General features: G+C 34.6%; 1 protein-coding gene across 3 annotated transcripts in view; it reads left to right on the top strand.

The window, feature by feature from the left end:
* The window catches only part of LOC143246912 (sodium/potassium/calcium exchanger Nckx30C-like), a 28,018-nt gene extending 9,671 nt beyond the window's left edge, over nucleotides 1–18,347 (top strand). The window contains exons 4-8 of one of the 3 annotated variants that reach the window (XM_076494181.1): nucleotides 62–217; nucleotides 1,971–2,090; nucleotides 2,463–2,599; nucleotides 8,219–8,376; nucleotides 17,914–18,347. In XM_076494181.1, coding sequence (XP_076350296.1) covers nucleotides 62–217; nucleotides 1,971–2,090; nucleotides 2,463–2,599; nucleotides 8,219–8,376; nucleotides 17,914–17,918 — 576 coding nt within the window. In that variant the 3' untranslated portion in view covers nucleotides 17,919–18,347. Of the gene's footprint in view, nucleotides 1–61; nucleotides 218–1,970; nucleotides 2,091–2,462; nucleotides 2,600–8,218; nucleotides 16,668–17,913 lie in introns of those variants that run through there. The other 2 variants (XM_076494180.1, XM_076494182.1) reach the window with 2 other exon arrangements.
* Nucleotides 18,348–18,624: the final 277 nt, after the last annotated feature.

Below are 18,624 nucleotides of genomic sequence, written 5' to 3'. Positions count from 1 at the left end.
ATATACTTCCATTTGACTATAACTTTTGCTCTAACTGTATTCTGTCGATTGTATTTTCTAGGAATCACAACAAATAATAATTTCGGGGCAAGATGACCACACTGATACTCCAATTGATATGTCCTGGCCCGACACCTGGCAGAAGAGGTTAAACTATGTTCTCCTTGCACCGATCATTATTCCGTTGTGGCTAACGTTACCTGATGTACGAAAAGAGGTGTGAAAACTGAGAAATGTGTCTAGATATATGTAGTTTAACTGACTGGAAGAAGCTGTAGAACTAGTCGTAATGTAGAGGGCGTAATCTTGTTTCGGAGTTCGGCAAAGAAGCGTTAATGTTTTTGTTTTTCTTTCTGCAGCCTATTATTGTTCTCGAATAATGTTGCGCCTCTCTAGAACAGCGGTATGTCTACGAATTTACAACGCTAAAATCAGGGGTTGGATTCCCGTTGGTGGGCTCCGCAGATAGCTCGATGTGGCTTTGCTATAAGAAAACACAAACACAGCCAATTTACCCCCCCCCCGCCGCTAGTACAGCGGTAAGTCTACGGATTTACAACGCTAAAATCAGGGGTTGGATTCCCGTCGGTGGGCTCCGCAGATAGCCCAACGTGGGTTTACTAGAAGAAAACACACACACACCTAATACTATTCTGAAATTATAATTTATTATTACCATGTTTGTTTTTCGTTTTTTAGTTTTTTTTTACTAACAGTATTTATGCTTTACTTGCCTCTAACGTAATAAGTAAAACAATTTTTTTTTTAGATAAAAGTTCAATCAGGAGCATCATTTACGGCTTTAAGAATACTGGTATTTCTAGAACTTAATTAACACTCGTTCAAGATGTTGCCATAAATACCACTGCGTTCTGTTAAGTAATTTTTCTGATGTGTTTCGATCATCTTGCAGTAGAGACAGTACCCGATCTCTGTTAACAGGTATGAAAGGAATTTGGGTTTCGGGAGATAACAGTTGTTATTAAGGTTTCTATTTGGGTTGGGGCTATAGAGAAGTAATGTTGTTGGCTAAGTCAGTCACATCTGAACTCTAATGCAAAGTAAAGAGTCTTAGAATTAAGTTTTGGCTTCTGTTTGTATGTGTGTTTTCTTATAGCGAAGCCGCATCGGGCTATCTGCTATGCCCACCGAGAGGAATCGAATCCCTGATTTTAGTGTTGTAAATTCGAAAATTTATAACGCGAATACAAGACGGGGGAACATATCACAATGTAATTCCCGCTATAACGCAAATACAAGACGGGGGAACATATCACAATGTAATCCCCGCTATAACGCAAATACAAGACGGGGAACATATCACAATGTAATCCCGCTATAACGCGAATACAAGACGGGGAACATATCACAATGTTATCCCCGCTATAACGCAAATACAAGACGGGGGAACATATCACAATGTAATCCCCGCTATAACGCAAATACAAGACGGGGAAACATATCACAATGTAATCCCTGCTATAACGCGAATACAAGTTCAAAATTTAAATTGACAAGTGTGCACAAATACCATTCTTGCTATTTTCAAAATCCCCCCTTCATTGGCACATAGCCCCCCAGTGGCTCGTCGGTATGTCTGCGGACTTACAACGCTAGAAACCTGGTTTCGATACCCGTGGTGGGCAGAGCACAGATAGCCCATTGAGTAGCTTTGTGCTTAATTCGAAATAACAACAACTTTGACACAGTGGTTAGTCTGCGGATTTAAAACGTCATAAACCTGTGGTTGGTACAGCACAGGTAGCCCATTGTACAGCTTTGCCCTTAATTAAAGCAGTCTTTAAAAACATTTTTATCGTCTATACTACCAGAATACAAAAGCTATGCCACTAAACATAATTTTTTTTTTTACTCTACCTATCGCATTAAAGCAGGATTCTACCGCACGTCTTTCTTACTTTGAATAGCAGACGTGGAATATTAAAGTATATTTTCTTTAATTTTTTAAGGGAAAACGAAAGTGGTTCGTCGGTTCTTTTGTTGGCAGTATTTTGTGGATAGCCTTTTTCTCGTACTTGATGGTTTGGTGGGCTTCTCTCACTGGTGAAACAGCTGGAATACCGAACGAGGTTAGAACCACCATAGAATTTGTGTGATACCTGTGAACTAGAGTACAATATACTCCGTGAAGAAAACTTAACTAATCAATATCAACCCGTGTGTGCACATAAGGACAAAAGGAAAATCTGGTTTCGAAAGACGAATTCAGAATCGTTTTTTCCCATTCCTACACGCAACGGTGGGGTAAATCACATAAACCAACTCTTTAAACCGCTGCTGTTACTGTATAATAACAAAATGTCTCGGGCGAATAATTTAAATAGTGTTAGCCATTAAATATTCAAACTTAAGAAGAGGTCTTAACATGGTCTTTCTTTGAGCAACTATGTAGGGCTATTACTTAACCTCAGGACATACTGGTTTTTCTGTTTGTTTTCCAGGTTATGGGCTTGACTTTCCTGGCTGCGGGCACAAGTATTCCAGATTTAATTACAAGCGTACTGGTAGCGCGGAAAGGATTTGGAGACATGGCAGTTTCCAGTTCAATTGGAAGCAATATATTTGATGTAGCTGTTGGGTAAGTTTTCTTCGAGGTTTGTTTGGAAATTAAGCACAAGGCTATACAATGGGCTATCTGTGTTCTGCCCACCAGTCCAGTAGTGAATTTAAGATTGTGTCGGCTAATAATTTTTATGGGCTCTACAGCTCATGTAATTTTACATAGAACAAAATTAACAATAATCCCCCATTAATACCATGAACCCTGGGGCTGAGCCCTCTCTAGCCCCTACCTAAATATTCTATTGCCCACCACGGCTATCGAAACCCGGTTTCTAGGGGTATGAATTTGCAGACATACCGCAATGCCATTGGTGGGGTCTCTTCATAGAAAATTGTAAATGAAAATACAGTTTCGCTGCCAGTTTATAAAGAACCCAGGGAGATCACAAGAATATTCAGTAAATTATTAATCAATGTGTATCGAAAAACACAAAAGTTGTTTCATAATTTTAATTATTCAAAACATTACCGGTATATAATAAATACCGTATACTTGTTTGTTTGTTCTTGAATTTCCCACAAAGCTACTCGAGGGCTATCTGTGCTAGCCGTCCCTAATTTAGCAGTGTAAGACTAGAGGGAAGGCAGCTAGTCATCACCACCCACCGCCAACTCTTGGGCTACTCTTTTACCAAAGAATAGTGGGGTTGACCGTAACGTTATAACGCCCCCACGGCTGAAAGGGCGAGCATGTTTGATGCAACGGGGATTCGAACCTACGACCCTCGGATTACGGGTCGAACGCCTTAACCCACCTGGTCATGTCGGGCCTCAGATTCAACCATAAAGATTATTTGTTTGTTTTGAATTATCGTGCAAAGCTACATAAGGGCTACCTGCGCTAGCCGTCCCTAATTTAGCAGTGTAAGACTAGAGGAAAGGCAGCTAGTCGTCACCACCTACCGCTGGATGTCGATATGTTTCAAACTTATGATACTTGCCAACAAGATTGATACACAATCTTTCCTCTTCCATAAAAATAGGCCCGGCATGACCAGGTGGGTTAAGGCGTTCGACTCGTAATCCGAGGGTTACGGGTTCGAATCCCCGTTGCACCAAACATGCTCGCCCTTTCAGCCGTGGGAGCATTATAACGTGTCGGTCAATCCCACTATTCGTTGGTAAAAGAGTATCCCAAGAGTTAGCGGTGGGTGGTGATGACTAGCTGCCTTCCCTCTAGTCTTACACTGCTAAATTAGGGACGGCTAGCGCAGATAGCCCTCGTGTAGCTTTGCGCGAAATTCAAAACAAACAAACAATCAATACAAATATATTTTAACATACAAATAATAACATACTTTACACTAACGGTTATTACAAATGATGATCTATATCCACAAGTTGTACAAATTTATAAAAAGTATTGAGTGTTCTTTACGGTCTTGGGCTAAATATCTTATCTAGAGCTCACGATGAGCGACTTAATTTTAAGTTTATATTTGTAGAATTATTTTAACAGGAAGCCACCTAGCTCTGCATTCTTCGTCGAGTTTTCCACCGATAAATTTATATTATGCTTTCGTAAAAAAAATACTAATGTGGAATGTGAATCTACTGAAATAAAATAATTTGTAATGTTCAAAATCTATAAATGTTCTTATAGTATACCAACTGTAGCAAACCAAAAATATATACTGTTTCTTGGTGCTTTGTATTGGTTATATTTATAGGTGTGTGAAAAGAATTTCTAGAAATTTCAGTATGCACAACAATACTGATTATACACCGATGTTTACCTACACACATATATTGTTGATTCTTATATTCGAGAATTTTCAACAACTTTGGTGAATTGGTGGGAATTTCGCAATACACATTTGTCAGCGTGAGTTGTGTACATTTTTAAATATAAACTTAAACAAACAGTGACATTAAAATCGATATATAATAGTAAATTCGTCACAATCTAAATATAAAGGTCGCTCGTTTGTCAAAAAGTATTTTCATGCACTATTCAGAACAGACTACATATTACTTACTCTAAAACCAATACAATTAGCTAAGATTTAAAACAACAACAACATATGAATTCCAATATTCTTAGAATCGTAATTAATTTTCATTTTGGCAAGAAGGAAAAAACACATAAAAACAGACCAACTTTGAAACTTTATTGTAATGTCAAAAATGTCCTTTGTAGAGTTATATTTTATATAACATGGCTTTGATGTGTAATATCGGATTTCAGGAATCTTCCGTGGAAAGCTATTTTTGTGTCAATTGACTTTGTTTGGCTTTCAGACATGTTTCACAGAAAGATATTTTTTGCATTGCTTGACTTTGGTGCAGAATGTTTAGCTTTTAGGCATGTACCATCGAAAGCTGTTCTTTATATTACTCGACGTTTGTGTGGAATGTTTGACAGCTGGACTAGTCTTCCTCACAGAAGCTAAAGCGTCCAATTCGTTTCTCAAAGAAACTGGCGACATTGAATTGTGTTATACATTTAACTCTTGCACTACAGTTAGTGGACATGATCACACTTGCATACTTCCCTGTGGAGGAATAGTGTTTTGTTTAAGCTCATTTCTATTTTCCCTTAGTTTCCTCTATCTTAATCAACTTACCAGTATTTATAATCGAATAAGTAGAAGACCCAAGCAGAAAATATGCACTAGCTATTCTTTTTATTACAAAAAAAATGTATTAGAGGTTTCTGTTGGGAATTTTAGGATAGTAGTTTTCATTTGTTATTTATCTCTGATGATTCTGTTTCTATGGTATTCCCAGCCTTTCATTACGAGTCGTCCATTCTTAGATTGTACAACTGTTTTTGTTGTTCATGCGCGCCATTTTTCCGCTGAAACGCGGATTTCCGCGGTTTTCAAACGGCCAACGATCACCCACGAGATTCGTGTAAATTCGAGGAGAAAATATGAGCGATTTGGGGGCCGGGTAGGTGGTTTTTGAGGAGAAATCGTATTTTTTCAATGTTTGTTGCAGAAAAAAAATAATCTGACCGCCATCTTGGAGGCAGTCTCGTTTCGTCTCGTTGCAGGTCTCGTGGTCTGGTATCGTGTGCATACCAGACGATAAAATATTCTCTACGCTCCAAAGAAACAACAGCGATTGAAATGTTTAAAAGGAAAGATGTTCATTTTGATCCTGTAGACAAGAGAATGTGTAAGGACATTAGATCAGCAGCTTCAAAGTATACCTCAAAGCTGAGGGAGAATCAGAAGAAAAGGGCAGAAAGGCTTGAGGCCTATGGTTCTGTGAAATCTGGCCCAGCCACCTTGGCTAACGAAAAAAGTCCAGAAAGCCGCAGAGGCACAGAGAGCTGCCCATTCAGAGAAGGAGAGAAAAAAAGCTCGGAAGAGAGCACTGGAAACCCTTGCCTCGAAAAAGAGGAAAGTAGCCAAGATTGATTAAAGGAAATTAAGTGATTTGAAATTTGACTGTAATTTATGCAGCAGAGCAGAAGTTGATATCAGTGACTGAAAAACATTTTATTATTATCTGCAGCATACAGTGCCAGTGGTTTATTTTAAAGCATATCATTAATTTTATTTTGAAGCAATGTCAAAGTTTTCCTTGATTTGCTGTTTCAGTTTGTATTGTGAAAGAATGAAAAATATACCGATATTGAGGTACCAGTAATTTACTGACAAGATTGTATAGATGAACAAGTTTTACTGTAGGTAGTCATGTACAGTAATTTTAATGGAATACATGCAGCAGAGCAGTAGTTGATGTCAGTGACTGTACAAAATTTAATTTCTGAGGCATATCACTGATATCAGTAGTTTAATATTGAACCATATCAGTAGTTGAAATTTTAAGCAATGTCATAGCTTTCCTTCATATGCTGTTTTAGTTTGTATTGTCAATTTGTGAAAGAATGGAAAATTCACTGACATTAAGGTACCAGTAGTATAATGACAAGATTGCATAGATGAACAATTTGAACTGTAGGTAGTCATGATTAGTCAAAAGAGTAATTTTATGTGATTTGAAAATTGTATGGAATATATGCAGCAGAGAAGTAGTTATTGGCAATGACTGTAAAACATTTAATTGGCAGCATACCTGTAGTTGATGATGATGATGTCATTGATGACAAAAAGGATAATAATGAAATGATTTGTATTTGAAATATTGAGTTATTTTGGCTTTATTATCTCATATTACTAATATATTTTGATTTAGAAAAAAATTAAACTGAATAGATAGCAAATAAACAATCTTAAATTTCATTTATTTACTTTTTATTTTATTTGTTAATTTTAGATATTTTGATATATCTTCTAAAAAAGGAATGCAAATTAAAAGAATAAATCAATCTGCTAAAAACTGTAAATGAAAGTTATAGTTTTTATAAGTTTGATTTAGTCTTTTAATTTCCTTTTGTTATTTTATATGATATATATTGTGTACTTTTCCAACATTGCAATGTCAAAAAACATAAAGAAATTATGTCCCAGATTGCACCAACTCACACCAAATAGCATCCATTTTTTAAAAATTTCCCGGGGGGGGGCATGCCCCGGACCACCCTAGTCAGGCGCTGTGGCGCCAGGCTATATACCTTTTCTTCTTTTTTTCATAAATGTCATTGGCATGGCTGGTTGTTGCAATGACATAAGGGAATTTGGAGTTTTTTTAGGAATTCTATTGATAAGCTATCACTATGTTTTTCCTGTTATATTAAATGAGAAAATTTTTCAACATTGTAATTTGTAGTCAATGGGGTTTTGGCATTTCATTAGTTTAAGACTGTTCCCTATTACAGACCCTTACACTGATACTGTAAAACTAATCCTATGTCGATACTACAGGCCTAATTCTATACCGATACCGTAAACCTAACCAAGCCTAATTGATACCTACATTGGAAGTCTAATTTATACCGATATTGTAAAACTATTTCTATACTGCTATTGGAAGTCTAATTTACACCTATATTGTAAAATTAATCCAATAGAGCTATTGTAAACGTAATTCCATACCAATACTATAAACCTAGTTAAGGCTAATTCTATACTGCTATTGTAAGACAAATTAAGCCTAATTTATACCGATATTGTAATCTTAGTTTCACACTACTATTGTAAACCTTGGGTAATGATCAAATTTACAATTTGTTCTATTCTGTTCCATGCAGCATAAAACTTATCACATTAAGATAAATAAAATAATGACATATCTCCACAGCATATCTTTATTAGCTCAGTATTTCGCTGTTACAAGCAGATTCGGGAATTTATTAACGTTACCTGAGCTCTCGCGCTTTAGGCCTGAGGAAATCGCTGATTGAGCAATGGGCATTTGTTGTACTTTTTGTTGATTTAAGTTGTTGTAAGTTGAGTCATATCAAATATTAATAATCGCTTTATGATACAAATCAGCAACATTCACTATATCCAGTCAGGTTTTGAATTGTATTGTAAACGACTTGGAAATATCTCTTCGTAATCGCTTACACTACACTAGGTAATGCATCCAAAATGTGTCAGAATATTAGAATTGTAACAAGGAAAGTGGAGTTGGAGTTGGAGGACTTTCCCTTTTTCAAATATATCAGGTAAGCTAACTAAAATTCCTTAGGTATGAAAATATGTATATAACTTATTGTTCTATTTTAACCTTTTATTCGTATTCTTAATTTACTGAAAACATTTTTTTTTTGTTCTAGTCTTCCACTGCCGTGGTTTCTAGCAACCATGATCTTCGGTCCAGTTCATGTCAGCAGTTCCGGGATGGCTTGTTCCATTTCTCTTCTGTTTTGCATGTTACTCTTTGTTATAGCATCCATAGCCTGCTTCAAGTGGAGGATGAACAATGGCCTCGCAGGTGTCATGTTCTTTCTATATTTTGTATTTATAGCCTTGAGTTTGCTTTTGGAATATGACGTTATTAGTTGCGCTGCCATATTTAAACCGATTACAGGATAATTAACATATCACTGAAATGTTTTTTTAAGTAGGCTTATTAGACATGCAAAGAGAGATTTTTTGTTGTTGTTGTTTTTGATGTAGTCGGTTGAACTGCAATGTTATTTCAATGATGATGACGCTTAGTATCGAACGCGCCGAAATGAGAGTTGAAGTGTACTAGCAAAAATTAACTAAGTTGGACTGTAGAAAAGAGTTTAAAATTTAGGCTTTAAGTGTAAACAGTGACGTGACGTGAGTTTTTTTAGTAAGGCATGCAATAACTGTTTATATAACAGATAAAAATGTTTTCTTTTAACACGCTCTTACATACATACACAAAAAGCTTTAACTTTAGTTTCACCAATAATACTATTGTAGTTTATGACTCACGCTTTTTTTCTAGGAAAGTTTTTAATTTTTGGTTTGTTTTGGAGCAAAGCAACACAAAGGGATGTTTGTGCTATGTCTACCACTGGGAAAAAAACTGGATTTTAGCGAGACAACCACTATTACTAACACCACAAGCAAAATGCAACATACACAGCGGTATTGAAAAAACACACACACAAAACAATTACTACACGACCATCCTGAGCGGGTGTGTAGGGAAAATTATAAAAAGAAGAATTAATATAATTAGCGATAGACTCCCCACATTCCTGGGGATCACTTCAAAAAATATCTGATATCCAAGAATGGTTTTAGAAAATTTAAATAGACAACTGATTGCTTAGTTAGGTTTAACAGGAACAATCATAGTTTGTTTTAAGAACGAATGTACTGTCATATGCTTTCTCAATGTTGAGATAGCACTGGACACAGTGTGGCACAACGATCTAAGGTTTGGTGTGTCACAAATGGTTTGTTTGTTTTGATTTCGCACAAAGCTACTCGAGGGCTATCTGTGCTAGCCGTCTCTAATTTAGCAGTGTAAGACGAGAGGGAAGGCAGCTAGTCATCACCACACATTGCCAACTCTTGGGCTACTCTTTTACCAACGAATAGTGAGATTGGCCGTAACATGATAACGCCCCCACGGCTGAAAGGGCGAGCATGTTTGGTGCGACCGGGATTCGAACCCGCGACCCTCGGATTACAAGTCAAACACCTTAACACACTTGGCCATGCCGGGCCGTCACAAATGATACTACCCCATGAAATAATTGTTCACTGGCTCTCAAACTTCCTGAAAGACAGAAAATGCAAAATAAATGTTAGGGATTCATTTTTGGAATCATTCTCTTCAGAAGCAGGTGTCGTCAAGGAGGGATAGTTAGCCCTATCTTATTCATCAGGTATGTGAGCAATATGCCCTTCAAATATCCAAATTTAAGTTATTCATCATAGCTCCTTCAAAGTGTCCCTACACCCTCAATAGTATGTGTTTGTGTTTTCTTATAGCAATGCCACATTGGGCTATCTGCTGTATCCACGGAGGGGAATCGAATCCCTGATTTTAGCGTTGTAAATCCGTACGCTTACCGCTGAACCAGCAAGGGACCTCTCAATAGCAGCAATAAATCTAGAAACTGAATTAACAAATACTTAGGAATACTGTCAAATTATAATATCAAATTAAAACAAACATCCCTCAAAACCAATTAGTATTATTTACTAAACTGACAAAACTAAAAAAAAAAAAACAACTGAAACTATACATGAATGAAACACTTCTCCAGAACGTAGTATCAGCAAAATCTGTAAGATTAACCTTCACTTAACGTGGGTTAAACATATTAATAATGTACTAACAAAAGTTTGGAAACGTTCGAATTATGTAAGGAGTCTAACCAGCAAAATTAATGAAACTTAACCAGAAAACATAATCAAAGTATATAAAACCTACATATGCCCTATCATTGAATATACATGCTCTGTATGGATAAATATAGCAGCTAAACATACTAATACATTCCAATCAATACAAAACCCCTACTTATTACAACACACAACATACCCCTGATCCACATTTACATACAATTATGCAAATATACAGACCATCATCACTAATAAATTATTGTATAATTCACTAAATTACTTTACAAAAAATGGCAAAATATAGACCTACTATTCTAATTAGATCGCTTTCACATACATAATAAAAACAGCCATAAGTATATCTCACCGCTTAACAATCGTATTAGAAATACGAATTTACTAAGACCACCTGACACTAGGTCAACAAACTCACATTAGTTTTAAGTTACACGACAGCACTGAGAGGGATTTTGTGCAAAATACTGTCGACTAGTATTAGTAATAAAATGTGTAAATAGATGTTGAACTGTTTGCTACGTAGAGGATTCAGTAATACTAAATATAAGACATAGTATATTTAATACAATAATACAATAATGTAAATACTTGAAAGGGGTCGGTATAAGTACGATTTACTCTGACCTTCATGTCAAATTCGTAGTCAAAAGAACCAAAATTAAAACAGTACAGAAAGGAAGAAGAGGTCTCTAGCACCAGACCCTCCCAAGTCTTCAAGACCTAAATCTTGATACTATAGCAATAGCAAAAGCCTGAGCTACCTTTTCAGTAAACCTGAAATTCCAAGTGGTTAGGATGCTCGACTCGCAATCTTAGGGTCGTGGGTTAGAATTACAGTCCAAATAAGTACGTTACCATTGTAATATTAATTGGTAAAAAGAGTAATCCACTAGTTGATGGTGGGTGGTGATGATTAACTCTCTTCCCTCTAGCTTTTCACAGCTAAATTAGGGATGGCTATTGCAGATAGCAACCGTGCAGCTTTTGGCGAAATTTAAACCAAACCAAAAACCTTTTCAGTAACATATGGCCGATCCAGAGGCTAGTTAAACACGGTCACTCGGAACAATGTATGCTTTGGTAAACAAGAAGATAGCAGATGTGAGTAGATTACTTACCTGAAGACAATTGCAAATTAAGTTTTTATTATATTTATCATAAGACAGTAGCATTAGGTTTATTGCATTTTTAAATACCGCCTTCTTCACACAGTTCTTTAACGGTTTCCCGAAAGGGGGCGTATAATAAACAATATTTGAACTGCACTATGTCTATTGCTAACGACGCGTTTCACTCAGTACCACAGCTTGCTAGGCTGATAAAAAACAACAGAAAGAAAAATGTTGTTGTATGTCAAACTAATAAATTACGTGGGAACTTTCCACACTAATGGGCTAAATTAACATTAGTTTCTTATAATATTTCTCGCTTTAATTTTATTTTATAAAGTAAATCATGTATCTATCTACTAACTTCTTTTTCTGAACTATAATACATGTATAGAAACCTGGTTTCGACACAGATATCCCTTTGTGTAGCTTTGTGATTATTTCCAAATAATTCATCACTGTTCAATTAGTGATACTTGAAGAAGGGCATTGCTTAAAACGCTAGGCGTCCCTTAGCAGTGTTAGACTGAAAGGAAAGGCAGCTATTCATCACTACCCACCGCCAACTCTTGGGCTACTCTTTTACCAACGAATAGTGGAATTGACTGTCACATTATAACGCCTCCATGGCTGAAAGGGCGACATGTTTGGTGCCACCGGGATTCGAACCCGCGCCCGTCGGATTACGAGTCGAACGCCTTAACATGCTTGGCCATGCCGGGCCTAAAACGTTGTATCAACAGTGGTTTATATATTGAAATATATATATATATATCTGTGTCCTCCGCTTGGACAGCGATAAGTTTTCGCATTTACAATGCTAAAATCAGGGGTTCGATTTTCCTTGGTGGACACAGCAGATTGCCTGATGTGGCTTTGCAATAAGAAAAGACACATGTATCTCTGTAACTAACTTCTTGGTGGTTTGACCGACAACAACATTTTTCTTTTATTTGTTTCAATAATCGTTACATCTAACTTATTACACCTTTTGATAAATACAACAAACAAAGTAGTGGTCGGAACGTTGCTTGTACAATCCATTTGTTAGAGGTGCAGTTGTTGTGGTGTGCATTATCGTAGCGCTCTTGTAATAAATGAAAATGGTATTGAGCATATTATATTTATAAACACTGCATTAAATTACATACAAAGAGTTCAAGTGATCCACGAACAAAAAAATTTGAGAATCAGTGTCGTAGAATTTTACGTTAAATCCAAAGTACCTGCTACAGACATAGTATACCACTGAGAGTCGAAGGACTCTTAAAGATTTTGAAATTTCCTGAAATAACTTTTATTATATACTTGGAACATGAGTTATGGTAAATATAAATCTGCTTATTAGTTCATAACAAAAGAACATATGTACTAAGCTCTTTTGTAAAACTTATTTATAGTTTGTTTAGAAAATTGATCCAGACAGATAGATATAGTAATGAATTTGTTGAAATATAACAAAGATAAACAGTTGTGTATAATTTCCCGTTTACGCAATTTATTACACCAGAAAAATTAATTAGGAATATCTCACAAATATACCAAGAATCGTGAGAAAAAGAAAATACGAACGAATTTGTCACTTTTTGTTGCGTGAAAAATGTTAGTATGTAATAAGTCATTAATGTCGTATGTTGAGATTCTCTGTATATCTATGTTCTAGTCAACAGATGCTAGAATATCAAAAATACGCTTGCGAAAGTGCACAATGCAAAAGAGACGTTATTGAATTGTCAGACAGAAATTAAACCTGACAAGAAGTGTTCTGTCAAAGTTCAGTAACGTACCAACAAATGTCAGACAGCGTATTGTACACTTACAATCTTAAGTTTTCCAGCATTTGGAGAAACGTAAAATGTTTAATGTCCAATAATATATTAGTACATAAACTGTTTTTTTAATAGTTTTGGTGAGAATGAATTAAATATTTTAATTATTTTATAATAAACATAAAAAAGTTATATATACATTTGAAAATAGTGATTTGAACGAAATTATAATACATACAATAAAAGAATCATTTGAAAAGTTTATTGTGGGGGAAGTAATTGGACGTTTCATATCTTGTATAGGTAGATTAATATTGTGGCAGTTATATCGCCTTCCTTATTTAAGACCCGTTACTGTGTGAATCCCTGAAGATCCAGACAAAGGCATAATAATGGTTAGGCTTAATTTAGTAATACCTTAACATCTTGGGTTTTACGTCCAAAGATCATATTATGAACTATTCAGCTAACTTTAGGTGCATCTTCGCTGTCTTCCTCCATTTATATCTGGTATTGAAATTATTTTTTTATTATTTCGATTCTTTTTTTTTTTGTGTGTGTGTGAGCAATAATCTTCCTACATCTGGCTACAGTGAAATATGAGGACGGAGGACGTTGTGGGCTAGAGTACCACCACCTGCTACTTTCTTTCTTTTATATTTTAAGCATGTACAGCCAGTGAAGTTGAAATATATATATTCCCTTACCCCAAACCAATTTGGGTCTCACTTCTACCAGAACCTGAAATGTTTGTATTCCGACGGTGTTTTCTGTCGATCCCCAAATGTCATTTAATTGTATGTTTATATGTTTCATGATTATTTGCACTACATATTTAGTTAATGTTGTTGTTTTTTTTGCAATAAACTTAATAAGATTCAGCAAAGTGTCCGATTTAGAACAAATAAATTAAAAGTCATATTTTAGTAAGCCAGAATATCAAATCAAAAAATTAATAAATCTGTAAATAATACTTCATACTTAATAACAAAAGTTAAATTATTCACGTTTAAACTTCTATTCACCGTTACCATTTCTCATTTTCCTTTTATGGTAAGTTTCCCGGCATTCTTTCCGATTATGCCCCCCACCCCATCCTATCCTGTTGTCTGAGGATTTTACTTGTAGTATTTTTAGTTTCTTTTTACCTTCTGATGGTTTTATCAGTAAATAATTCCACTTAATTTGTTATTCTTATCAACAAAAAATGAGTTATTCTGTATAACAACTAGTGTTTAAAATAAATCTTTAATCCATATCTGCTACGGTACAATTTTGTCACAAATTTGATGAGCAGCAGTTGTAAAATAAACACGCCGAATTCCTTATATCCACTCCTTCACAAGTAGTTAACATTTTGTTTGACGAGCTAGGGTGAACGAAAATAATAATTATTAATAAACTGGTAATATTTTACCATAAAACTGTTTTTACAATGCAATTTTCATTACTCAAAAACATACCAAGTTTTGCCTCTGATTCAACACAGTCTCTTTTCATGTTTCTGCGTACATGGGTAAATACAAAGTAAAATATCACAAGTTGTCTTTCTTATAATTCAACTATCCCAGGTTCCTGCTACTAGATTTATTCTTGTCCAATAAAAATTGAAAACTCCATGTCAAGAGAGAACATACTGAGTGAAAACAGATGTTTTAAGTTTTTATATAATAAGCTTTAGATAATGTGTTCAATTAGTACCTAAAACTAAAAAGATTATAGCCATTTAAGGTAATATTTATGAGAAAGTTTTCTTTTGTATATATCAGCTCTTTTCTGTACAAAAACAACTCGATTAGAAACAAGTTTTGAATCTATTTTCGATAAATTACAAATTACAGCAAATTATTTTTATCAGAAAGTATAAACAATGTTTAGGGTATTTATCGTACTTTGTAAGAAGTTCTAAATTTGGCCTGAGATGAAAACGAGAGAAAAAGATATTTTTACTAATGTGGATATTATTTTCATGGTAGAGTTATTATGTATATTATAATAATATTATTTATACACTTGTTGATATTTGTTACAGTATAGCATTTGTGAATATGTTGTTAAAATGTTTAAATATTACAGCATTTTCCTTTTCAGTGAAGTATTGAAATTACGATAAGAAATACTGTGGAAAGTTTATCCCTAAAGTTCAATAACAGTAGCATCAAATACAACTGGCTACAAACTGTATTGGTTAAATTACTTTCATCGTGGTTTTTGAAATAAGACGGTTTCGTTTACTGTTGTTTTCTTTTAAATGAAAACTTCTATTAAAACGAATTAGTGTACCTATTAATACGAATTAAAACAACAGCAATAGGCCTAACATTTGTGATAAAAAAACAATATAAACCGCGTATTTTTCACGCATAATTCTAGGCTTACTGAAATCATTTTTCTCATCAACTAAAACTGAAGGCCTAATTTTAACAACGATTTAAAAATAATGAAATTAAATGTGTTTTTTTTCTTATTTTTTGCATTTATGACAAGCACCAGTTTTTACCAGTTCACTTATAATGTGTTAACAAAAGGTGTTCTGAAAATTGAAGCATGTTTAGGCGATCTATATAATGACTTTTAAGTCTATTAGTTTACAATGTCTCTCCACTTTTAGGCGTTTGAAGAAGTCAATTGCATTGTAGCCATATAACAAAATTTAGTTATCACTTTATGTTGATTCAGAGTTGAAGTCCATAAGATATAGCAAATTTTTACAATTATTTTTTTTGAAAGCAAATAGTGGTGTTAAAATTGTATTGGTGTCTTAAGTAGATGCAATTCTTTAGCAAATTGAGACATGGAGATAACTTTAGTTTAGGGTTACCAGATTTCCAGAGTGAGACTTATTTCATACAGAGTAACATTTCAATGGTTCTGAAGCAGTTTAAATTACAATGATATAATTTTTACATCTTATAAATAATTTGTAGTTTATTGTATCACATTTTTAAAAACACAAACACAATTTGTAACAGTTTTTAAAGTCAAAAAATAATAAGTAAAAAAAATGTGCCTAGGTTATTTTTAACTTACTCAAATGGTTATTTTTAACTTACTCCAAAGAGACATGTCACTTATTTTTCTCTCTTCACTGTTGGGCAGATCTTTAAATATCAATTCTTCTGGTTACCAGTGACAGATTAGGTTAAAAAATGTATCAGATTTGGGAAGGGAATAGCTCTTCCAGGTGATTCTACAAATAAATTTTAATCAAGCGGTATATAATATCAACCACACATATCAAATTCACACCGAAGTATCAAATAACTGAGCCAATTTAATATCTTTACCATTAATGTTTGACACAAAAAAAAAGGCTAAAAACTGGAACAGTTCCAGTTTTATTAGGACATCTGGTAACCTTACTTTAGTTAACACTGCTATAATGTGATTGCAACAATATTACTTGTGTTTAAAGACACTCACTTTATCGGCAAAATTATGCTTGCTTAGTAATGTAAACAAACTGGAGTTATATATAGAAAAGCTAATTTGGTTTGGCTATAAAAATAGAATTATGAATAAACTGTAAACTCATTACTGAAATTTTATTTATTTATTGTTCATAAATGTAGACCATGTTTGATAAAACAAAAAGACAACAACAAGACAAAATAGCCCTAAATATGTCATGGAAGAGGTTCTTTCAATTTAACAGCAGTTTCATGACTACAAAAATATCTAAAAATTATAGTTAACACAAACCATTAATGTTGATAATAAATAAACTTGTTTCATTAACAATGTGTTGATTAAACACTTTTGTTGCTATAACTATTTAATTTATCCAGTATTTGATCCATACGTAATATTAGTCATAAGCTTAAAATTATTAAACAGAATTTGACTTCACAGAGTACACACCAGAGGTCATATGGTGGCATCAGACAAGCTGTGCAAGAGCAGCTGATCAGAATTATTTGTAAGTAACATTCAATAAAATGGAGTTATTATAATAATACTCTGAATACTTTCAAAACAAAGATAACCTATTTTATGTAACACGTAGATAACTTATATACTATTTGAAACTTGCATTTATTTGTTTCAAAACTGGTACATGCTGTGCAAGTGCTAAACTTCACTAGCTGTCTGTAATTTTGAACTAACACTGACAGACATGAGCCTTAAAGATAGGAAGTGAGCCAACAATACCCACCATAAACACTTGGGCTACTCTAATTGAATAGCAGAAGTTGATTCATTCTTATAATGCATCTAGGACTTCCAATTGCAAATAAAGATAATGTGGCAAAGTGTCATAAACCAACAATATTCAGATCCACAGTCCAGAATGTAGGCTACACCAGGTATTTAAAACTTGTGTCTAACATCTTGGGATATTCTCAGTTTTTCCCTCAGAGTAGTCCGAGGTCCAATACTGTGTTAAAAAATAGTGTTTTGATTGCTTTTGACTGAATCTTTGCACAAAAGGATTTGTTTGTTTGTTTTTAATTTTGTGCAAAACTACTCAAGGGCTATTTGTGCTAGCTGTCCCTAATTTAGCAGTGTAAGACTAGAGGGAAGGCAGTTAGTCATTACCACCAACTCATGGGCTACTCTTTTACCAACGAATAGTGGGATTGACCATCACATATAAGGCCCCCATGGCTGAAAGGGTTTGATTTTGCACTGTAGTCCATAGACTTACCATTGTTCCAGTGGGGTAGAAATGTTTATGTTCAGTTTTTCACAGATTTATAAAACTGTGTTTAATTACAGAGAAAACAATGTTATCTCGAGAAGTTTAATAATTTTACATAAAACCATACACTTGGGCTACATATGCCTTACTATTTCTAGACTAAGAATGAAAGACAGTTAACCAGTGGTCCTGACCACCAATTCTGCCATAATCTCACCAGTCTGAATGATGGGGTTTGACTTACAGTGACCCCATGATCCCAACAAGTGGAGGAGAGTTTTGTGGTAATTAGGTGAAACCCATAAAGTTGTGTTTACTCTACAACGACACTAATGTAAGGCCCTACCTGGAACAGAAATTTTGTACAGCAACAACAATCATTCTTTCAATGTCCCAGAATTCTCCAAGATGCCTCTTCCCATTTTATAGAATGTTGTTTCTCAAAAATCACTCTGGAACAAACAAAAAAATTGCTGGTGAAACAAATACATGGCAACTTTAAATTGCAATATGTTTTTGGTAGTGTTTAGCATACAATGTAGTTGAGTAGTGATTCCAAACTAGTTATAACTGTATGATTACAGTGAATAAAAGTTGCAACTAAAAGTTAAGTCTTCACCTGAATGCAGTGTGTTACTTTACTGTCAGTTCACCAGTCATCTCAGTTGAGATATTTGTGGTTATATTTACAAACATGCAATGATGTCTCTTTATGATTCCCATGAAACAGGACCAAGTCACTTCTGTGCTAAGAGAGGCTACTCTAGTAGCACTTGGTAGCAATGCACTTCAAACACTTCAAGTCATCATGTGTTTGTGAGAAGAATCAAGTTATAAAAAGCTGACATCAGGGGAATGGTTGGAGTAGT

This window comes from Tachypleus tridentatus, chromosome 3 (assembly GCF_004210375.1).
Source record: "Tachypleus tridentatus isolate NWPU-2018 chromosome 3, ASM421037v1, whole genome shotgun sequence".
Taxonomy (NCBI): domain Eukaryota; kingdom Metazoa; phylum Arthropoda; class Merostomata; order Xiphosura; family Limulidae; genus Tachypleus; species Tachypleus tridentatus.
The sequence above is the reverse complement of the archived record's forward strand: the minus strand, read 5'-3'. Positions and strand labels throughout refer to the sequence as shown.